This window comes from Diabrotica virgifera, chromosome 8, assembly GCF_917563875.1.
Source record: "Diabrotica virgifera virgifera chromosome 8, PGI_DIABVI_V3a".
Lineage (NCBI taxonomy): Eukaryota > Metazoa > Arthropoda > Insecta > Coleoptera > Chrysomelidae > Diabrotica > Diabrotica virgifera.
Window position 1 is genome coordinate 219,075,450 of NC_065450.1, and position 25,101 is coordinate 219,100,550.

Sequence of the window (25,101 nt, forward strand, 5' to 3'; positions counted from 1 at the left end):
GTGCGTACAAAGTACACACACATTCTTTTTTCTTTATTTAGCTTAATGCCTCGACAACTTATGGCCATTGACATTGTACAGTGGATTTATGCAATCATGTACCTAGTGTAATGTGTAGTGTGTGCTGAGTAAATGTCTTGTTACTTAGCAAAGTCGACGTCATTGTATTTGCAAAAAGACGCTAATTGTATCCGAACGTCTGCGGTCCCTCCGGTGAGTACCGATCCCACAAGGATGGAAATTATTTTTGCTTATTAATTTTTAATAAATGAAAATCTCACCTGGATTCTTCATCCAGGTGAGATTCGAACTCACGACTTTTAGGTCCAAAGGTATTACTCATCATCATCATCATCAATGGCGTTACAACTCTTTGTGAGTCTTTGCCGCGTTTACTATTGCCTTCCATGTTTGTCGGTCATGTGCCACTAATTCTCATTGTCGCACTCCCATTTTCTCTAGATCTTCTTTGACTGTATATTTCCACCTTTTTCTAGGCCGTCCCCCAATGACCTTCTTCCATCTGGCCTTTCCCAGAACACATTGTTTATAAGGCGATTGTCGTTACTGCGTATCACATGCCCTGCCCATCTGAGTCTATTGGCTTTTATATATCTGACTAGATTTTCTTTTTAGATTTTTCTTGTCCGCTGTCTCTGCAAGGACCATATATCATTCGAAGAATTTTACGTTCCCACACCAGCAATTTATTTACTTCTCTTTTTGTTAGCGTCCATGTTTCGCTTCTATACGCGACTGCTAGCGTATGGGGTCTTATATATCTAGATTTTTGCACCTCGTGAAAGAAGTTTTGACTTTATTAGATGTTGCATTGCAAAGAAAGATCTGTTTGCTGCCATTATTCGCGTTTCAACTTCTCGCTCTATTTTGTTGTCATTTGTGATTGTTGCTCCTAGATATTTAAATTCTTTAACCACTTCGAAGTTATGATCGTTTATAGTAATATTTCGCCTTATTCGCCGTCGCCTTATGTTTTGAGACGACCGTTTTTGTTTTGTCTTCATTTATTTTTAGACCGATGTTCGAGCTAAGACACTTCAAAGCTCGAGAAAATATCCTTAACTGCTAATATTGACTGCGCCACTGCGTCTACGTCATCGGCAAAGACGAGTATGATTTTTGCTCCCCGAGCAGTTATCTAGTTTGAATTTTGGAGAAATGTTTCACATATGACATATTCTAAGGCCAGGTTAAACAGCAACGGGAACAACGGATCTCCCTGTCTCAGTCCAGAATTTACGCAGAAAACATTTGATATATTTCTCCCTATTACATTATAACTTGTGCAAAGGAGTTATTTACACACATTTGTGTTACCGCAGTTAGTTTCTTGGGTACGCCGAGCTCGATCACTGCTTTCCATAATGTTGCACGATTAATTGAATCATAAGTAGTACTACAAATCGAATATTAGGAAGGGGAAAGTACTTTCAATAAACAGTTGCCAGATTTAGCAGTTTTCTCGTTTATTTTTAAACATTTAATATAAATTATCTATATTTACAAATAAAAACTAAATCATAAGCTGCTTCTGCTTCCATAAACTTTAGATCACCTTACTAGCTTATTTGTTTTGGAAACCTACTACAAGTATTATAGACAAAATATTCACTGAAAATATGCTTAAAAATTAATTTAAAACTCAAATATATACAATTTTGTTAATTCTAGGATAAATTACTGGATCAAATATTAAATAACAGAAATAAATAAACTGACCAGCAAAAAACCGGACACTTACCTATTTAATTTCATTTAAGAAATTTCTTGAGTCCTTTATTGTTCAACCTGATCTAGGACGAAATAATAAAAAAAGTAAGAACTAAAAAAGGGTACTAAATGGGAGAAAAACAACTTAAAATAATCTGCTATGCAGACGATGCAATACTAATCTTATAAAGTGAAGATTCTCCAAACCATATCCATTCTCCAAAAAAGACAAAATGCATGGTTATAACGGCAAACCCAATAAGAGTAAATTGGAGCTGGAAGGTCAGATAATAGAACAAGTGATGGAGTTTAAATATCTAGGCATCATACTATCTAGCTACGGAAGGCTCGAAACAGAAGTAGAAAATCAAGTGAATAGAGCAAATAGAGCAGCAGGTTAATTGAATGACACGATATGTAGAAATAAAAAGAAAAAAAAAATGAAAAAATGAAAGGAAAAGAAATGAAAGGCAGAATTTACAAAACAGTCCTTAGACCATGCGGCAGACATTCGCGGCAGAAACACGACCCGGCACAGAGAGGACAAAAAGATTGCTCGAAACAGCGGAGATGAAAACCCTTCGAAAAATCGATCGTAAGACTCTATGTAACAGAGCTAGAACTGCTAGAATTACAGATATACGACGGATATGCCAGATGGACAACATTAATAACTGGTTAAGAAACAGAAGAATATAATGGAATGACCACATAATCCGAATGACAACAAATAGAGTAGTAGAGGAACTGGTCCGAATATGGGCTATGTATTTAATATGGGCCACCACACTACCTAGGAAACAAGTAGTGCTATCTGTTAGAAAATGCCCAAATATACTAGAGGGCCCCTCTCTTGTCATATATTTACAGATTCCTCCACCATTGCATATGTTGTTGTTACACAGTGTAGACCGTTTGATACAAAATCATAACCTAATATTTTTCTTGAACGTACATATTTTGAAATATGGGCCCCTTGTGTGACGTAAATATGGGCTAGGGGCTCATATTCAGACCGCCCGCATTGATCTAGAAGAACTATTGGAAAAAGCCTTTCTGAAATGCCAGACGGCAGAAATAGCTAAGAATGGGTTTAAAGTAACAGGACTAGGGCCAATAAATATAACCATTTTTTCTGATGCTGATTTCGGTGCTGAGAAACTTGAATCTGAGAAAACTTGTAACTCGACTGGAATTTATTTGGAAGGATTGACAGGTCACCTTGCAGAAACGATTTCTTTAGAAAATAAAACAGTTCGTTCAGAAGATCGAGGACCAAGTTATTCTAAAGACCCAGATCGACCATTAAGGAACACAGCGAACGCAACAACTAAGTATGCCAGAACATTGTTCAAAAATATTCATCAGTCCATTCGTTCATTCACCTGCCCCATCAGTTACGAACCGAGCGTTTTTAAGAGGAAGGAAAACTTCTTGGTTCTCAAGGTATAACTTTATCTCCGTATAAATTGGTTCGTAAATTATCAATTGAGAATATAAGACAATCAAAAGAAGGGAAGGAAAAAAGAACAGTATTTTCAGTTGAATTAAAAGAAAATGTAAAGATAAAGGAAGGAAAGGGGAAGCTAATAGGGGAAAAATATAAAGAAATCCAAGAGAAAAAACAAAACCAAATTCAGTTCGGATGAAGAAGATAAAGAGGAATTTTTGCCCGCTGATGAAGACCTTGACATAGCGCACATAGGACAGTAATCTCCCGAAAGCAGTGGGGCCACATGTCTATTATGTATGTAGAAAACAGTTTTCTGATGATACTAGATAATGGAGAAGAAACTGGTTCAATGTTTAATGTGCAATCTCTGGGCACATGAACAGTGTTCCGGAGCAGAAAGAGACTCTTATCTACGTTTACGATTTTTATAGATAATTTTATTTTATTTTTCAGAGATATCTATTATTCCTTAAGCATGAATTATTGGCTGTTATGTCGTATTTTTATTGTCAAAAGAAAATTTTGATAGTTTTTAATGGGGCCCATATTTCAGACAGCCTGGCCTGGTTAGAAAAATATGCCCCACTTCATATTATTACCTGTAAAATAAATAAGCTTCATAATAAAAAATACATAGTTAGCAGTTTTATTTCTAAGGTCTTGTAGCATGTATACATGACATTTAAACAGTATTATCAAAATATAATAAGCAAGTTGCAATAAAAAAACAAATGAGGGGCCCATATTCGGACCAGTTCCTCTAAGGACAGCGAGAGACGGTTCCCCAATAGGTCGATCAGTGAAAAGACCACGAAAACGATGGCACAACTTACTAGAGGCACATTGAAAAAACAGACAGAGTCATGTCTATACAAAAAGAAGAAGAAATTCCCCAAATTAATGCGCATTGCAGATTTGAATAACTTCATGGAGTGACGGTTAGAAACCTATTTCGTTATCGTTATCTAACATAACGAAAGACAGAAAGAAGCCAAGAAAACTAGTTGGAAACCAGTTTTAGGCGGATCGTCTCGTGGGCAAATCCTCGTGCTTTTACGAAGCCGAGGTAACAAAATAGTTGCGAACGCAATCGGTTTCAAACCGAAGTTTTAAAACAGTCGACCAGTGGGCGCTGGGCCTTAAAGTTAGGAGTTTTTCCAGTCCTTCCTCTCTGTCATTAAAATTTTCAGTAGTAATTGCACAAGAGCTCTGAAATTATTGAATTTTTCCCGAGTGACACTTTGACAGTTTTAATTTCACGAGCCGAAGGCGAGTGAAATTATGTCAAAGTGTCACGAGAGCAAAAATTCTATATTAATTTCAGAGGTCGAGTGCAATTTGTTGCGGTTATTTCATGAATAAAACTGTACAAAACCAAAATTTTATTTTAATTTGTTTATGTAAGTACCATTAAACACACAGTTTTTATAAATATTTGACGATTGAAAGTCATCACTTTTATAATTTTTAAAACATTCATTGTCATTAATGTCACTGAATGTATTTTTTCTTAGCAACGAAGGGCATCTGACGTAATATACTTAACGACGGGAGATTATCAAAAATTATCGATTTAATTCAGATTTCTGTTGGAATCTATTCTATTCTATCTATTCTATCTATGGAATGTATTCTATCTGTTCTATTGGTCAGAATCTCCTATGAATGAAATAATCACTTAAATATAAATATTTCAACGTGGCGGGTTTTTTTGCTGATCAGTGTATGTTAATCCATTGTCGTTGGTTCATTAAATTTTCATTAATATTAGTTATTTCAAAACGATTTTTGTATTAGATAAATCATAAAAATCTTTTTCATGACGTATTGTAAAAATATTGTTTGGAATAGACTGCTAATTCGAGACGCTATATCATGTTATTGAATCTTTTTCAATCAAATATAAACTCAAAATAATGTGTAAAAGCTAATTAGGCATTTAGTTTCACTTGATTTTTTCTACGTTAACGCATAACTGGAATAACATTGAATAACTAATTATATTAAAATAAATAATATCAACGCAAACCTGTATAATATATCTGTAAACAAGCTCCATCAAATAATAAGATGAAAATGTCGATGTAAGCTCTCAGAAGGCTTATTCTTCTGCACGACATTTCTCGACCACGTGTTGCCAAACAAGATGTATATCGGACGGACATGTGCTAGTAGGGCTGAGTTACTGCCGAAAACAAGCAGGAATCAGCTCAGAGTCATAACAGGTTTCCTCACTGGACATGCGCCAGTTAAGGGTTACCTACATACAATGAGGCTGTTTCATGGAGACTTGAGCTGCAGACTCTGTAACAGAGAACCTGAAACAGTCAACCATATTTTGCATGACTGTGAGGCATTGGATCGGAGGCGGCAAACACTTTTCGGAGGCATCGAAGTGACTCCAAATATATATGGCACCCACCCACTAGACCTGTAAAAGCTGGTACAGGGTTCCAGAATTCTGGAATGGGTTTCATAAACGAATGGAAGATGTACAGTAAGCTAAGTGGCTGCAGTACAACCGGTTCACAACAGACGGCTTCCAGGAAAAAAAAACGTGTTGCCAAAGCAGAGAAAGAAAATCTACAACGAACGAAATTAAGGATATTTGAGCATCCACCCAATAATCTCGATTTATACTCCTGCGATTTTTACATAATTGGGTTACTGAGACACTGATAGGACATTTACCAGAGTAGACTTGACCAGAAATTCGGGGAGTTCGGTTTCAGAAACTCAAGACAAAAACTACACAACACAAAGCAAAAATAAACAAAGAAAACAAAAAATGTATTGAAGAAAAGAAAAGAAAGAAAATTCCACCCAATCCGCAGATGATATAAAAAAGGACAAAGGGAAAACAGAGAAGTGAAAAGAAGAAGGGAAAAGAAAATAATGAAGAATGGAAAAGAAATGTGCATGAATTAAATAATACATAGGATGAACAAAGAAATCTGAATTCTGGGAAATGTTGAAATCTTTATTAAGGAAAAATACAAACGGAAAAGTCGAAATAAAATACGTATCAGAAGAAGAGTTACGTAGGAGAAAAAGAGGTAGACCCCGAAGATCATGGAGGGGTGAAATGAAGGAGGCCATGGAAAGACGAGACCTTAGAGATAAATAATAGAAACGATTAGAGACGTTGGCTGAAAGAATAAGGGCGACAAAAGTCATAGAAATCCTTTTATTCTGGTCCAGAGATTGAATTCAATCCAACAAGCCTCATGTAATAAAATATTGTACCTACGTCTGAAGAGAAGGAAGACACCAGACCGGAAGAGGAAAACATAGATTACTTGCAAAGACATAACATAGATTACATTACATTAATCAGATTAGATGTATCCGAGATGAAAATAATAAAATACTAGTTCACGAAAGGGATGTCAAAAAGAGATGGAGAAAGTACTTTGACAGCTTATTAAATGAAGAATTTGACAGACAGCCTGTAGAGTCAACGGAGACAGTAGCAGCAATAGTCACCAAAATAACAAACGAGGAAGTGGCTCAAGCGCTTCAAAAAATAAAGAAAGGAAAAGCGGTAGGACCAGATGATATTCCTGGGGAAGTATGGAGAGCATTGGGAGAGACAGTAACAAGGAGGCTAGCAGGTCTATTTAATAGAATTATGGAAGTTGGACAAATGCAAGACGAATGGAGAAGCAGTATACTAGTACCTGTTTACAAAAACAAGGGAGATATACAACAATGTACAAACTACAGGGCTATAAAACTGCTTAGCCACACCATGAAAATATGGGAAAGAGTAATTGATAGACGGATACGTGAAGAGACCGAAATATCCGAGAATCAATTGGGCTTTATACAGGGCCGATCAACAACAGATGCAATTTTCATTATAAGACAGTTGGAAAAATACAGGAGTAAAGAAACAAACGCTCATATGGTATTCATTGATCTTAAGAAAGCATATGATATAGTTCCTCGAGAGATTCTGTGGTGGGCACTCAATAAGAAAGGAGTCCCTGGTTAATATGTAAAGATTGTGAGGGATATGTATGAGGGAGTAACGACTAGTGTTAGGACAGGTGTGGGAGAGACTGATAAATTTCATGTGAAAGTAGGATTGCACCAAGGCTCGGTGCTTAGTCCGTATTTATTCTCATTAGTTTTGGACCAGATAACAGCGAAACTACAGGGTAACATTCAGAAAGGTTTAAAACTTAGTAGGACAAAAACAGTGTATTTCGAATGTTCATTTAAAGATGGAGTTACTACAAATAAAATAGTATCTTTGGATGGTGAACTGATTGTAAAAAGCAATATTTTTAAGTACCTGGGATCGGTATTATAGAGTAATGGAGAAATAGATGGAGATGCATGCAGTAGAATTAGGGCTGGATGGATGAAGTGGAAAGAAGCGAGTGGTGTGTTGTGTGACAGAAAACTTCCAATGAAGCTGAAGGGAAAATTCTATAAAACAGCCATAAGACCGGCTATGATGTACGGAACTGAATGTTGGGCAGTGAAGAAGAAAGAGGAACAACTCTTGGAACAACAATCCAGCATATGGATGAGTGGAGTGACAAAGAAGGATAAAATTAGAAATGAGTATATTAGGGGAAGTCTAGGTGTGACACCAATTGATGCCAAAATGAGAGGGCATAGGTTAAGATGGTTTGGTCATGTTCAACGTCGAGACGTTAATCACCCAATAGGAAGAATAGCTGAAGTGCAAATTCCTGGAAGGAGTAGGAGAGGAAGACCAAAGAAGACCTGGGGGGAGATGATAAGGCAGGACATGTTGGTAAAGGGGATTAACATTGATATGACAATATTGGGATAGAAATGTGTGGAAAAATGCAATTAGGGAAGCCGACCCCGCATAGGGATAAGGTAAAGAGAATGATGATGACATAACATAGATTACAACCTGCGATGAGTTAGGAAAAAAACGTCATATACAAAAGGTTTTAATTTTATTGCAGTAATAAGTATGTTTTTATTAAAAGAAACAGCCATCATTATAATCTTCTTGTTTAGATATTTGTATGTTGGAAGTGGCTTTTCGTTTGCTAAATTATTTATTTAATTAAATTATTTATTTTCAGTTATTCCTTTAATTCTAAAAGAAATGAGTCAGGACAATAATACAATAAATACTAAACCATAACAATTTCACTGAATTAGTTTGTACACAACGTTGAACAGAACAGTTATTAATATTTATAATTAATAAAATTTATACTATCACAGTTGACTCACAAGTTTTTACACCAGAGAAGATCTCATATGGTGGTAAATTATAGTAAAACTACAAATTTTCACCAAAACTATTACTCTATGACCGATCTCTACCATGAGATCAGACGTAGCAAGTATTATAGATATAGAAATATCGATAAAGGAACTACAAATAAAAAAATAGATTCAGTATTAGGAATTTGCAAAAACTGCTTAGATATTTTTATCTGGTATAACTTTATGATTTTGTACTATACTAGATCAAGTAAATAAATGTCCACAATAACAACATCGATAGTCCAATTTGTATTGCCGCATATGTTCACCATACGCAGGAGCCATATTTGTGAGATCGTGGTAATTTTTTTATATGAGGGGTGGAGTATGAAAGGACTCAGTCATACTTCTCTTCATTTCTCCGTCAGTTTCTGTCTTCAGTCATGCCAATATATAACTTCTTGGCAGACAGAATTATTCTAAATATTTCGGACCTCATCTTCATTGGTCTTTTTTCCTACTCTTTCAAGGAACTTGCATCCAGCAACTTTTCTTATTTGGTGCGAATCAGCTAAATGAACACGTTGCTCTTCTTTATTTATAATATCTAAATGTGCCCTCCTACAAGCCGTCCTGCAAGGAAAATATTTGGAAAGCGAGGTCCAGGAAGAAGAAGAACATCCTAGATGAAGAACTTTAGAATCTGGTTCAACATAACATCTGTGCAGCTTTTCCGCTCTGCGGCAGATAAGATAAATATTACCATTATGATCGCCATATTCGTCACGGATAGGCACACAAAAAAGAAATACCATTACTGATACGACTGACAGTTACTTATGGTTGATTACTTTGGTATACAGGAGCCTTGAATAATACAGGAATGGCATCATTAGAGGCTATCACAGGTCTCCCTCCGCTGGAATTATATACAGGGTGGGGCATTAGTGTGACAAAGTCCAATTACTCGTTTGTGTAAGAGATACGAAAAAAAGTTATTCACATAAAAGTTGTGGCACGGATAAAACCATAATTTAAAAATATTTTCAGATATACAGGGTCACCCGTATTAACAGGGTGACACAAACTTATGTTTTTTAAATGGAACACCCTCTGTATCTTTTTACATTTTTGGATTTTCCTCGATGTTTTCTTTCTCAAAATATGGGGTTTTGTGATATTATACGAGGTAGTTTAAAAGATAATTACGTTTTATTGTTAATTTCGTAGCAACATTCACACCCTGTAGAATTGTAGTGATTTGACATCAAAGTTTCTATTTATGTTCAAACTATTTTTAATATAGTCTACTATTGTTAAACATTAATAATATAGCGCTAAGTTTAATAATAATATACAGGGTTGGTCAAAACTCGAAATGAGTATTTTCTGAGTTTTCCTAAATGGAACACCCTGTATTTTAGTATTGTAATGAAATGATATTGTATGGTACTTTTTTATTTCTTAAGCATTCCCTATAGGTATCTAACTGCTTTAATTTTTGAGTTATTCGTGATTCTTTAATCCAAACATTAATTGCAAGAAATATTACGTGAAATTTTATTAGGTGACTGTGCAAATATTCAATCAAAAATAATTTTTCGAAAAAACAGTAGATGCTAATCTAGACTGATCCTTAATTTATTAATTTTGGATGAGACATCCAAATACCTACGTAGTTAAGATTGTTGGTTCTTAAAATATGAATAAAAACATACAAGATTTTACCTAGTTGGCTATGATAATAAATTTGCTAAAACATTTGACATTATACTATTTTTATAGTTCCAGTTGCTTTGTTACCATTAATAATATTAATTTTTTTAACGAGTAACTGATCAAAATGGTTTCTGTGCTAGGAGAGTATAACAAAAATGTGTTACTAGCAATAAGAATTTTTCATCAGCAATTCCCTGATAGACGAAAACCAAGAAGAGAAACTTTTGAAAGTACACTAAAACGATTTCAACAGTTTAGGTCTAGATAGTTAGATTATAAGAACGTTCTTCCTAATACGCAGATCCTCAGTTACACTAAGGATTACATTTAATTCATTTGATTCATATACAATAGTTTTTTTCGATCAGGTTTCTCGTAATTTAAGTGTCTAGTCCATTGAAACCGTTTTAGTATACTTTCAAAAGTTTCGCTTTTTGGTTTTCGTTTATTAGGGAATTGCTGATGAAAATTATTGCTAGTAGCACATTTTTGTTATACTCTCCTAGCAGAAAAACCATTTTAATCAATTACTCATCAGTTACTTATTAAAAAATTTAATATTAGTAATGGTAACAAAGCAATTGGAACTATAAAAATAGTATAATGTCAAATGTTTTAGCAAATTTATTGTCATAGCCAACTAGGTAGAATCTTGTATGTTTTTATTCATATTTTACGCACCAACAATCTTAACTACGTAGGTATTTATATATCTCATCCAATATTAATAAATTAAGGATCAGTCTAGATTAATATCTACTTTTTTTTTAAATTATTTTTGATTGAATAGGTATTTGCACAGCCACGTAATAAAATTTCACGTAATATTTGTTGCAATTAATGTTTGGATTAAAGAATCACGAATAACTCAAAAATTAAAGCAGTTAGGTATAGGGCATGCTTAAGAAATAAAAAAGTACCATAAAATATCATTTCATTCGAATACTAAAATACAGGGTGTTCCATTTAAGAAAACTCAGAAAATATTCATTCCGAGTTTTGGCCAACCCTGTATATTAATATTAAACTTTTCGCTACATTATTAATGTTCAACAATGGTAGACTATATTAAAAATTGTTTGACCATAAATAGAAACTTTGATGTCAAATCACTACAATTCTACATGGTGTGAATATTGCTACGAAATTAACAATAAAACGTAATTATCTTTTAATCTACCTCGTATAATATCACAAGTCCCTATATTTTGAGAAAGAAGACATCGAGGAAAATCCAAAAATGTAAAAAGATACAAGGTGTTCTATTAAAAAAAAAACATAAGTTTGTGTCATCCTGTCAATAGGTACGGGTGACCCTGTATATCTGAAAATATTTTTAAATTATGGTCCTATCCGTGCCCCAACTTTTACCTAAATAACTTTTTTTGTATCTCTTACGACAAACGAGTAATTGGACTTTGTCACACTAATGCCCCACCCTGTATATGGGCGGTAGCCGAACTCAGATATGATGAAACTAGAACTAATCTTCACAGAAGATTAACACAATAATATTTTGTAGAAAACACAAAGCTCGAAATATTAATGGGGACTTAATATTGTTCACTGATGGATCTAAAATTGGCCTTTGTACTGGATCAGGAGCCTTTGGACAAACATGTAGGTAATTATAATAAATCTTACAGCCTAGGTCAATATACAACTATGTTCCAGGCTGAAGTTTTTGCTTTGGTGGCCTGCAGTGATGAAATCGTGAATGGAGACCTTAAAGTAAAGAGAATCAACATTAATACAGATAGCCAAGCAGCTATTCTGGCAGTGAAGAACACATTCACCAAATCAAAACTGGGGAGGAACTGCAAAGATCTTCTCTACAACTTGACAAACGATAATAAAGTGTTTTAATATGGGTGCCGTGTCATGAAGGGGTGCATAGGAGTGAACGAGAAGATCTGTTGGCAAAACAAGGCTCCAGAGAAACCATTGTACAAGGTTCAGAAGTGGCTGATAAGGAATCATCAAAAAAAGTGGAGAGTGAAAACTTTTTTCTTCGGAAGCAAATCTTCATTGTTTCAGTCTTTGCTCTAAATTCTTTTTAGTATTTTCTACATCAAAATCTGGACAGTGTTGCTTGTAATACACTTATTATTACCTCTTTCATCTATCCTGATACTAGTTGTTACTCCCTCATATAGATATAGACCTTTAACAAACTCATCAGGGACTCTTGTATGTTATTTGGCACCTGATAAACAAATAAAGTAAACCAGACAGAAATATCTATGACTACATATCATATTTTTATATCTTGGTTTTCTTATATTTACTGAGATCCATCTCTGGCTTAGTTAAAAAATTAAAATAAATACAATTATCAAACTTTTGAGTTTTCGAGTGTACTTTCTGACTTAGAAGACTGGTTTGCGATGCTGCCATATTTCGAATCTAGCTCCTGCTGTTTAAGTTTTGCTGGATCGTTCCAATGTTGTTCTTCGCCACTACCGAAAAGACAGTAGATGATGTTTGTTGACATGAAGATGGCGAATGTTATCCAGAAAACTGTACGCCATTGTTTCAAAGTGTGCTGAAAAAATAGGAAACGATTTAATATTGATTTGTTTTCAAATTATTTCAAATTTTAAAAATAATTGATATTTTCATTACACCTTACGACATTATCAGGTTAGAAGACATGTAACTTACGTCTTCTGTTAAAGCTCCTGCTAGATAGGGTGCAATAATGCCAGTGAATGCACCAATTCCATTAACAATAGCCATCAACGTCCCAGCATAATTGGGGGCAAGATCCAAGGCATTAACTTTCATTCCGCAATAGAAGGGACCCATAAAACCCATAGCTACTGTAAACATGGCGACCGTAAGATAGCGATCACATCCGGAATATGACGCAGCCATGATGAAGATTGCTGGGCCGACAGAAGCTGTAACAACAATTGATAATTCAGTTATTAGATTAGTTTGTTGATATACAGGGTAGCGAGAAAGTATGGAAACACGGTAATTTCTCGAAAACCGCTGGAACAAATTTTATAGATTTTGGGTGGTAAGGGTTTTTAATACGGCCGATATTATAGTAGTAATTACATTGTTGTCAAATCTTCCGTTTTTTTGGAAATCTAATAAACTTTCTTTTTTCAAATAGAACACCCTGTATATTTTTTTCGTTTTGACGTCCTAAAGAAATACTGATTGTTTTTCATGTTATATTCCCTATACCTAAATGCCATAATTTGAGAGTTACTGCTACATTTATAAAAAAAAATTTAAACAAATTATAAAAATCATTTTGATTTTTTGAATCATTAGAAACAAAAAAGGTCTTTTGTAATTTTTGTCTAAAGTTAGTTAATCGTCTCTGAGTTATAAATAATTTAAATCTGAAAAAATAATCGAAAAATGACGATTTTCTAGCTTCAAAAACACGAGGCATTTTCTCACACTAAATACATTTTTTAGACTGACGAATAATAACTAAAAATTTCTGTACCAGCTGGTTTTCATAAATCGGTCTCTTCACAAAAAGTTTAAAGATGAAACTTTATTTTTACAAAAATAATAAAATATAAAACATTGATATTGTTATCATAGCATGCTTTTAATATAGTCATTCTGTTGCCAAAAAAATTTAGTTCAAGAAATTATTGCTTCTGGGTGTAGATTTATAATCTTTTATTGCCACTGATCTTTTAATTTCTTTTGATAACTTACCTATTGAAGTGAAGAACTTTCTCGCAAAAGTAATCTTCATATAGCCAGCAGACACTAACCAGTCACATAACCATCCGGATCCCATGGACACCAGCCACATGACAATGTAGGGTACGGAAGTCCAAATTCCATTCTCTTTAACATTGAATTTCAGGACATCGCTCATATAGGTTGGAAGATCAGTGACCATAGTGAAGAATCCCCAATCGTGGCCTATCTGTGCAGCTACTAGTGCCAACAATGGGGGAGAAGTGAAGATATCCTTCCATGGAATTTTTCCTTTTTCCTCAGACACATTTTCTGTAAAAAAAACAGATATATTTTATAATTCTGTTTGAAGTTTAAACAGTGTAGGTACTTATTTTCATTAATGCTGCTTCTACTATAATTATTATTTTATTATCGTATATTATTTTTATCAAGATGGTTTTTTAGTATAGTTTATCAAATGTAGGAAAAGTTTGTTTAAGAAAAAGTAGTTTGTCAAGTTGTGTTTGTGCTTTTTCGAACGCAGAGCATTCTCTATCATTACCATGAGGAGGGCTGTGTCGTCGGTATATAGCAGGATACTTTCTGAAGCTATATTGGGGAGAGGGAGTTCACTGCTGTAGACTGTATATAGTATAGGCGCTAGAATTGAGCCATGTCGGACTCCTGTTTGAGGAGGAATGGAGTGGATATCCGCTTTACGTGGATAGTCCGAGCAGACAGGTAAGCGATAACGATTCTCAGGAAATGAATAGGCACTATGGCTTGGTGTAGTTTTTCTATCAGACTAGATATCAGTGTCCGTCGTCTGTATCATTTTGGGCCACTATCGCATGATAGTTGTGCTCTCTGTGGGGGTCTAGGTTATCCAGAAGATATTCTATGTTCCGCTGGGTATCTATGCGGAATCGCTGTTTGAAGTTCGGATTTTCTGGGGTAATGAATGTGGCTTGAAGTGTACCTTTGAAAATTTCAGACTTGTCTATTGGGTTTGTTATGATTTGGTTGTTGAATTTTAGATGTGAGTGATATTTAATTTTTTTGTCTAGTAAGAATTTTGAATTTTTGCCAGAATTTGCCTCCTTCTCGGTAGTCCAGACCAGCTGTAAATTGCTTCCACTGTTGTTGTTTCAGCTTGTTAACTTCTAGTCGCTGAAACAACAACACGTTTCAGTAGAATTAGAAAGAACTTGAATATCTGTATGGACGATATGACTATGAAGAGGGTACCTGTTGATGGAAACTTTAAAGTGTGTTTTTCAACACATAATGTTAGTTAAATACTGAATTTAAGAATAAGATAAATATTTTGTACAACTATAAATAAATAATATTTACCTAATTCTTTTTTGAGGTACGTTTTTTCGTCGTCGCTGATGAAGGGATGCGACTCTGGTTCCGAATAGCAGAGTAATTGCCAAAGTATATACCAGATCACTCCAGCTGCTCCAAACACGTAAAACACTGAAGACCAGTCTCTAGTTGCATTGATCAAAGCTCCGCTGATACTGTTGCTCACAATAGTTCCTAAAATATACAGACAATAGTATTTATAATTAAATATAAAAGACACATTGCTCATCAAATATTTAAATCATTTACTTTTTTAATTTTTAAAAAACTTTTACTTACCAATTTGACTGCCTGCATAAACTAACGTACCAATTTTTCCTCTCTCATGAAGCGGTACCCACTTTGCTAGAAGAGCATTGAGCGCTGGGTATGTTGTTCCCTAAAAATTGAAATTATTGAGTGCTGAAATCAAAACAATGATATCTGATGACCGAATACACTGCGAGGTCTGCGAGGCATAAATTAGGGATATAGAAAAGGCACTAGAAAAGGTATGATCATTTTCATAGTTGATTTTTTCGTGAACGGATTAACGGATTCCGTTAATTTTTTTTAATATTTTAGATATTTCTTTAGTATTTACACAGTTGTGCATATATTTACCCGAACTTCTTTTTTGTACTTATACCGGGTGGAAGAAAAGAAACGTTTTTCTTATGTTAACTTTGAAACACCCTGTAGGGAGGACGAGGTACAAATCTGAGTATACATCGGAATCGTATTGTAGTCTTATGCAGCGCCGGATTAACCATTAGGCGGACTAGGCGGCCACCTAGGGCCCGGGCACTTGATGGGGCCCGCATCCCGCTCAAACGCATTAATTAATATTGAATTATTTAAGCAGTAATTAAAAAAAATGTAAAACGTTAAAAAACAGGGCTAATTGAGACAAAAAAAAATGGTTAATTTATGATTTCCAATCAAACTCAGTTTTTTGCTTTGTCTTCTGTCAAATATCAGGAAAATACAACCGACTTCAAGGCAAATTAAGCAGTTATCTTCAAAGCCATGTTTATATTTCATGTTCTAATCATTCCCTCAATTTGATAATTAATTTTGCAAGCACATTTTGCTTAGAGCTGGTAATTATTTTGGTATGGTACGTTTTTTTTTTCAATTTCTACCCACCGATGGGCCTTACAGTCTATTCACTCACGGTAAAATATTTCAAAACCTCCGGATTTTAAAGAATCTTTGGATTTGAAAGAAGAGCTTGGATTGGCATGAAATTTGGCATACGCATAGAATATGTCAAAGAAAAAGTGATATTGTGCCGATGTGTGTTTTTGCTCTAAGGGTGAGTCCACCCCTTCTCGGGGTGAAAAAATATACCGTCAAAATACGCCCGGACACACTATTTCTAAGCAACATTTGTTCAATAGAGTTTTTCTTCAAGTCAATACATTTCGAGTTATTTGCAAGTGAATATGTTCATTTCTCAACAAAAAAAAAACACGTTTTTAGACGGTTTTTCGCAAATAACTCAAAAAGTAAGTAAGTATTTTATCGAAAAAATATTCTTAGCACAAATATAGCTTTTAAAAAATTGAAAAAATGTTGTATGTGTGCAGTCAGTGGACCCAGTAGAAGCAGAGTTGTAGCTTATGAAAAGTAGGTTCTTATTCGTCAAATTCCAAATAGAATATTTCAACGTGAAATAATAAAAAATTGAAGCATTTTTCATGGAAAACTCATCCTAACTTTTTAAATGTTTAAAAAAGCATTATTCTTGTTTTTTAAAAAAATTTCTAGCATAAAACGTAAGCAATCTACGCTCAGAATAAAATTGATCCCTTTTTGGGTAAAAAAAAAACTGGTGAAAATAACCCCCCCCCCCCCATTAGCATCCCAAATGAAATTAATCCTTGCCGCTTCACAAGCTACTTTACTTATGTATTGTATATATGCTCTGTAAGTTTTATCGGTATAAAGTGCTTATTTATAAAAGGGCGGTAGTAGAAATGCCTTGAACAAGTCACTAATCACGAGTGTATGCAATTTTTTCTTATGTAGCCTAATGCCTCGACAACTAATGGCCATTGGCATGGTACAGTGGATTTTTCCAATGAGGTACCTAGTGTAATGTGTAGTGTGTGTGTTGAGTAAATGTCTTGTTACTTAGCAAAGTCGACGTCATTGTTTTTGCAAAGAGACGCTAATTGTATCCGAACGTCTTCGGTCCCTCCGGTGAGTACCGATCCCACAAGGATAGAAACTATTTTCATTTATTAATTATTAATAAATGATATTAATTTTACACATATTTTTTTACACAAATAATTTCATCTTAGTGGTATGATAAGACATGGCCTCTTCACAATAGTAGCAATTTATATTTTAGCATTTAAGAAACACTTTACACTTTGATTTCTTTTACCCAAGTCATCAATCTACTAATTGAATTCTCTGACTTACCTCTCCGAGTCCCATGATGACCCTCAAAGCAACCAAAACTTTCCAGTTTCCATTCGTAGTCCGGATAACCCAAGGTGTTAGGAGAGTAAACACAGCAGTGGATAATATTCCGAGACCCAGAGAATACTTTCCTCCAAACTTTTCAGCTAGCACGCCGCCCGGTAAATGGGTCACTACGTAGCCCCAGAAGAAGGAGCTGAGGATAAGTCCTTTCGTTGTTTCGTCCCAGTCGTAGAGGAGATCTGTGTTCTAGAATAAACTGAAAATCAATTGCGTAGTGGTACACTTCTATGTTAATGAAATTGTTGAGAAAAGGATTAATTAATTCTTTTTCTCTGAGGGGACATTACTAAATACTTAAAGATCAAGGGAATGTAAAACAAAAACATTTTCCTTCGTATATATATATATAATAAGCGAGTCTTCTACAGCTGGCGCCGCTTCTCGCATCCTAATTTCCAGCGTTTTCTGTCGAAGCAATCTTCAGTTTTTAGATCTCTGGCGGTCATTGCATCTTCGACATCTTCTCTCCAGGATCGTCTTGGTCTACCTCGTTTTCTTCTAGTAGGTGGAGTCCATTTTTCTATTTTTTTGGCCATCTATTTTCAGGCATTCTCTGAAGGTGTCCATACCAGTTGAGACTTTTGGCTTCGATTGTGTCTATTATATCTATTTTCCTTCGATATTTTAATAGCGGACTTCAAAGCGCGCGCGTGGTTCAGAATATGTTTGGTTTTATAAGGTTGGTTTTATAATGTAAGATGAGAATAAAAAATGATCGGTTGAGAGAAAACATTTAATAACAAATAATAATGTCAAACAAATAGCTAGGACGGAGTGAAAATAGTTAGTAATAAGGTCCTTTTACCGGGTTAAAGAGCAATAGAGATGGAGTTCCTAAGGAGAAGCTGCAGAGAAACAAAAAGAGATAGAATAAATAACATAAATATTAAGAACAGAATAGTAAGGAACTAAGATATTATAATAGTCTCCATAGAAAACGATAGAACAAAAGAGATTCACCTGGTACGGACATGTCAGAAGAGCAGATAAAAAACGTTGGATAAACAGAATAACAGAGTGGAGCCCGATAGGAAGAAGGAAGAGACGCAGACATGAAGATCTTTCAGAGATGAAGTGGACGATGCGATGGAAACAATGGAAAGAAGAAATCTGAAGGAAGGGGACTGGCAAAACAGAAAGAACTGGAGATAAGGTGGAGTGAAGGAATACAGTGAAAACTGTGGAAATCCTTAGTATATAATATACCTATAGACCAGGACTAATCTGTAAAAAAACGTGTATTTTTGGATGTGAGAGGTGGCATTCGGATTTTTGCAGATAAAGTTAGGTGACACCTTCAGTAATAATAATTGATTTATGCTCCTTTAAATAAAATATGCCCGGAACATTAATAAAAAAATTAAAATATTTAAAAATTTCGAAAAACATCGATTTTTTCTGCTTTCTTTTCTTATAACTTTAAAACGGTTCGTTTTGGAACAAAGTCGTAGAGAAATAAAATAAAGATAATTGAATTTTGTATGATATACGACTGGTCAAAATGTTTTAAGGTATTACCTTTTCTGCAATATAGCAATAAATACAAAATAAGGGGGCAAAATACGCCTGTTGTTATTCAATGTTTCTAAACCACTTTGGTGGCACTTAGAACCTTAGTAATTCGATTAGAAAATTCTTATAACTTACTTAAATGGTCTACAAAATTTCATTAAAATAGATCTAATAGATTTTGCATAATAAATTTGCAATGTAGATTCACAAAGATAGATTTGCAAAGTTCAAATTTTTTAAAATCTTTCTGAACAAAAAGTAGACCATTTAGAAGTTGGCTAATTTTTTTACATATAAAGAGATACTCTACTTATCTAATACACTTTACAGAATTAAAATCGGATTATTTAAGGGGCCTCCGCAATGTTTTAAAATTATAAACAATTTTTTGGCTTATAGACAAATAGCTTTGTTTCACAATAAAAAAATTAATTTTTAGCAATGTAAATAATTATAGCTGGTATAATTTGACTTAAACTTTCAAATGTTGTCAGCAGAATTGCTATTTTATTTTTTAATCAAAAGTTATTCACGTTCAAAAATTGCAATTATTCGATTTTTTGAATGTTCCACTGCGTTTATCTCGAAAACTATGCATCATACGAAAAAATTTGTAAGAACATTTTTTGCTTAGAATTACCCAAGAAATACAAAAAAAAAAGTTTTATTTTGCGAAAAATCGATGTTATGTAATTCCTCAAGTTCTTTGTTTATAACAATCTTATCGACATCCGGATCAACTGTTACCCAAAAAATTCGTGTTCTACGGGTCAAAATACATAAAAAAACTTGGGTAAGTCCATCTAAATAAAGGAGCCCGTAGCACCCCCTCCTGGACACAGCACTAATTTGTTTATAAACCAAAAAATTGTTTATAACTTTAAAACATTGCTGAGGCTGCTTAAATAATCATATTTCAATTCTGTAAAGTGCATTAGATAGGTGGAGTGCTTCTTTATATGTAAAAAAATTGACAAATCCTTGTATGTTCTAGTTTTTGTTGTGCAAGATTTTGAAAATTTTTAATTTTTTAAAAAAGTTTAGATTGCAAAATTAATATGCAAAATCTAGTAAGTCAATTTTAATGAAATTTAGTGGACGATTTTAGCACATTACAAAATTTTTTTAAGCGAATTAGGAAGGTTCCAAGTGTAACCTAAGTGATGGAAAAACATTGAATAAGGACAGGCTTGTTTTGCCCCCTTATTTTATATTTATTGCTATTTTGCAGCAAGGGTGTTAAATTAAGACATTTTTAACCAATCGTATCTGATAGAAAATTTAATTACCTTTGTTTTATTCCCATACGACTTTGTTCCAAAATTAATCGTTTTAAAGTTATAAGCAAAGAAATTAGAAAAAATACGAAAATTTTTGAAATTTTTAAATATTTTATTTTTTTTTATTAATGTTCCGGGCATATTTGAGAAAGAGCATAAGTCAATTATTATTAACGAAGTTATCACCTAACTTTATCCGCAAAAATCCGAATGCCACCTCTCACATCCACCTAGAAACAGATCCTTCCTGGTCTACTATGAATGAGTTAAAAGAAATGATCAGAGACAGAGACCTTATGTGGAGACAGACAATGCACGGCATCAGGACGCTACACTACCTCCGGGTGGTTAGGACTGAAGAAGAAGAGGGAGAGGAGACAGAAAGAGAAATAGTTTTAAACGGCCATTTACTTCATATATTTACGTTAGAAGACAGTTTTTTCTGATCAGTTTTTCCTTACTATCACTAATTTTCTTACCGTCACTGAGTTATGCGATTTGTTGGCGTTTTCTGCTGGACATGAGTCTGGGTCGTAGAAGCTGGAAGAACTTGGTGCCACCATTTCAGTTATAGCGATGTTAAGTGAGACCCTCAGCGAGTAGGCGTTTACAACTGCCAGGAATCCCATGATTCCTAATATGTACCGTTGCGGTATAAGGAAAACTGCAACAAAATAGAATAATGCTAAAGTATATCAAAATATTTAACTTTAACTATTATAGTTTAACAAGCTATCTAATGAATATTCAGCTCAGTGGGGTGCTATTGTTCCGAGATGTGAAATTCCATCGACAAGAGACAACAACTGTCCATCAACCCATCAGTTTCAAGAGTACAGGTACGGATTTAAAGTAGGTTGTATTAAACAAACCGTGTTCTTATATCGTCTCTACTCTGATAGTATAAAAGATCAACAGAAATCCATTAGGGCATTCTCTGTGTCCTGAACGGAGCATAACTAACCAGTCGATTTGGCGAGTTGAGCAAATTCGACGAATCCCGATCTCATCCAACGGCTAAGTGCATTGAACGTAGCCATCATTACATATTTTACAACCTAGCGCGCTGAGCCAGATACCTCCTGCTTTATACATTTATTTCGCGTTGAGAAATCAATGAGACTCCGAATTAATTCCCTCGATCGTCGGTTATTATTCATATATCGAATATCGTCACACTAACCTGAGGTTTGCGAAATCATTATATGTAGAATATAATAATTATATTTAAATAATTCGTCGAAAAAATATAACTAAATGTTACCCTTTTGGGTATTATTTTTATCTCATTGTTCAATAAAATTGATAGAGGTAAAGATGAAGAAACTAAATTATCACCTCGGGGAGAGATATAGATTACCGTTTGCATACACAACTGATCCGCATCTAACTGCTGAGCTTTTACTCCCCACAATCCGGGAGGTGTGGAAAACAAGCCGCATTCCAGCGGGCTGGAAGGGCAACCTTACACTGTGCAAAAATTGGAGAAAAATAACCTTGCTTACCGTCATAAATAAAATTTTCACGACCATCATACTTAAAGTGATTAACAAACAAGGCTGAATTTCGAGCTAATGAAGCAGGTTTTAGACCAAAATCCTCCTACATAGACTACATTAATCCTACTGTAGAGGGTAATCATGGAAGAATCGGTTAAATGGAACACACCTCTATACATGGTTTTTGTTGATTTCGAACGTGCCTTTGACAGTTTATCTCATGCTGCTATATGGAAAATACAATGACACACAATGGGATAAACAGTGACGAATTTGACGTAGTTACTGGAGGGATGCGTGATTTCTCCGTTTCTTTTTAACATAGCTATAGACTAAGTTCTCTCCAAACTAGACTCCGATACAAAAGGGATACAATGGACGTTAATCACACGCCTAACCGATATAGAATACGCCGACGATATCTGCCTATTAGGACAAAGGTTCAAAGATATGGCTGACCAATTGGAAACACTTTCCACTGAAGCCAATGCAATAGGTTTGTAAATTAATATTAGTAAAACGAAGTCCGTGAGAATAAATGCAAGGAACGACACGCTATTTAATATCGACAACATGCAGATTGAAAATGTGGAGAACTTTACGTATCTTGGAAGTGTCATAACAGGAGGATACGAAAAGCTCAAGAAGCATTCAGCATGCTCAACCCTGTCTGGAGGTCTGGCGAGTATTCTACAAGGACAAAATCCGAATAATATAGTCATATATATCATGTCGTATCAGGTGGTAGCGGGTAGATACTTCTCTGCGATCCCGGCAGGGAATAGATCTACTTCAGGAATAGCACACCTGCCCACGCGAGCTCATGGATTTCCCCAGCATCCCTTCACCGGGGAAACCATGTCCTATCCCAAAGCAATCCCATCTCCATCCTTTCCTCCCTCCACATCCAGTCCAACTCGCCAACACGCACTAGCCAAGCGTGGCGTTTTAATGGCTTAAAACCCCAAAGGCAAATTTTCATGAAAGACGATAGTACTGAACGGCCCTCAGTCTCCGGCCGCTCCAATACCCCCAACCAAGGTAGCGGATGGAAAAGGGTTGGAGCAGAGGGTGCTAAGAATCCCCGGAAAAGATCAGGCTACCACAAAGAACGACAAATGCATATCACCTCATACAATGTTAGAACCCTTATATCGGACCAGAAGATGATGGAACTGGAGGAAGAGCTGAAAACAATAAAATGGGACATCATCGGCCTCAGCGAAATCAGACGAAGAGGAGAAGCCCAAATTACTCTTAAATCGGGACATTTATTTCATTTTAGAGGAGAAGACACTTCACACGGTGGAGTAGGATTTATTATACATAGAAAACACACCCAAAATATAACTAAAATTAACAGCATAAGTCCCAGGATTGTATACCTCATCTTCAAACTAAATGCAAGATATAACCTTAAGATAATCCAGGCATATGCTCCAACGACAAGCCACTCCGATGAAGAAATTGAAAAATTTTATGATGACCTAGAAACAGCATTACATACTACACCAGCATATTATACAATAATTATGGGCGACTTTAATGCGAAAATTGGCTTCAAACAAGATGATGCAGAGGTAGCAATGGGCAAGTATGGGTATGGCGACAGAAATGAACGAGGACAAAGACTGCTTAATTTCTTACACCAGGAAAATTTATCCATGATGAACTCTTTTTTCGATAAAAAGCCTCAGCGTAAATGGACATGGATAAGCCCAGATGGCAGTGTCAAAAATGAGATAGATTTTATCATAACAAACAGAAAAGAAATCATTAAAGACATTGAAATACTTAACAAATTTTCGGTAGGAAGCGACCACAGATTAATCCGAGCAAAGATACGATTAAATGTCAATTTCGAAAGAACCAAGATGATCTTCAAAACACGAAAGACGAAATGGATTCCCCCAGGAAACAACAACCTCTATGAAGATGTACTAACCAGACGTATACAAGACCTTGAAAACGACATAGAAGACATTGAACAAGCAAATAATGTCATAACGAAAGCACTAAAAGAAACAGAAAGGGAGTGCTGCCCGACTGTCGTGACCCATAAAGAAAAATTAAGCCAAAATACCAAAGAGTTAATAAGTAAAAGAAGACAATTGACGGAAAAATACGACTCCAACTACACAACACTGAAGAAATTAAATAAAGATATCCACCGATCAATCCGAAAAGACATAAGAGAAAACAACACAAGAGAAATAACTCACATAATTCAAGAAAACAAAGGTTTAAAAGTTTTGAGGCGTAATACGAATAACATCGGTAACAAAAATATGTACAAAATCAGAAACAAAGATGGCAACATTGCCACGGATAAAGCCGAAATCCTCAAGGTTGTCGAATCGTTTTATCGCGAAATGTATGAGAGCACCAACGAAAGGCAAGATCAGCCCCTGCCCAAAATCACAAACCAGGGATCAGAATTAATGCCAGAAGTAACACCACATGAAGTTAAAAAGGCACTTTCAGAAATGAAAAATAATAAATCCCCTGGCGATGACGGAATAGTAATCGAAGCAATCAAACAAGGTGGAAATAAAATTATCCAGGCTTTGGCCAAACTTTTCACCCAATGCATTTACCAAGGAAAAACTCCTTCTCAATGGAACAATGCAGTCATTGTTTTATTACACAAAAAGGGTGACATAACAGATCTGAAAAACTACCGTCCTATCAGTTTGCTATCACACATATATAAACTTTTCACAAAAATTATCAAAAAAAGTCTGGAGGCTAAGTTAGACTTCTATCAACCTAGAGAACAAGCTGGATTTAGATCTGGATATAGCACTAACGACCACTTACTGGTAATAAAAAATCTAATAGAGAAGTCTGCGGAATACAACAAACCATTGGCACTGATATTCGTGGACTACGAGAAAGCATTTGATACCATAAGCCAGCAGAAAATGTTAAAAGCATTAACAGAATGCCGAATAGACCATCGCTACATTAACATGATCAAATATATCTACCAAACGGCAACGGCTAGCGTAAGACTGTCTGAACAACAAACAAATACATTCTGTATACAGCGAGGAGTACGGCAGGGAGACACCATCTCACCAAAGCTGTTCACAACCCTTTTAGAACACACATTTAAGAAGGCAGATCTAAACGAATATGGTATCAATATAAATGGAGAGAAGCTCAGTCATTTGAGATTCGCAGATGACAT

The 25,101-nt window shown here is 35.0% G+C and overlaps 1 protein-coding gene across 2 annotated transcripts in view; it reads right to left on the reverse strand.

Moving 5' to 3' along the window:
* Window positions 1–1,466: 1,466 nt before the first annotated feature.
* LOC114336350 (putative inorganic phosphate cotransporter) overlaps window positions 1,467–25,101 on the reverse strand; it is a 122,258-nt gene continuing 98,623 nt past the window's right edge. For both annotated transcript variants that reach the window (XM_028286705.2, XM_028286713.2), the window contains exons 2-8: window positions 20,889–21,073; window positions 17,555–17,803; window positions 15,419–15,518; window positions 15,125–15,313; window positions 13,799–14,098; window positions 12,773–13,011; window positions 1,467–12,653 (exon numbers count right to left, since the gene is read on the reverse strand). In XM_028286705.2, coding sequence (XP_028142506.2) covers window positions 12,444–12,653; window positions 12,773–13,011; window positions 13,799–14,098; window positions 15,125–15,313; window positions 15,419–15,518; window positions 17,555–17,803; window positions 20,889–21,073 — 1,472 coding nt within the window. In that variant the 3' untranslated portion in view covers window positions 1,467–12,443. The remainder of the gene's footprint in view (window positions 12,654–12,772; window positions 13,012–13,798; window positions 14,099–15,124; window positions 15,314–15,418; window positions 15,519–17,554; window positions 17,804–20,888; window positions 21,074–25,101) is intronic.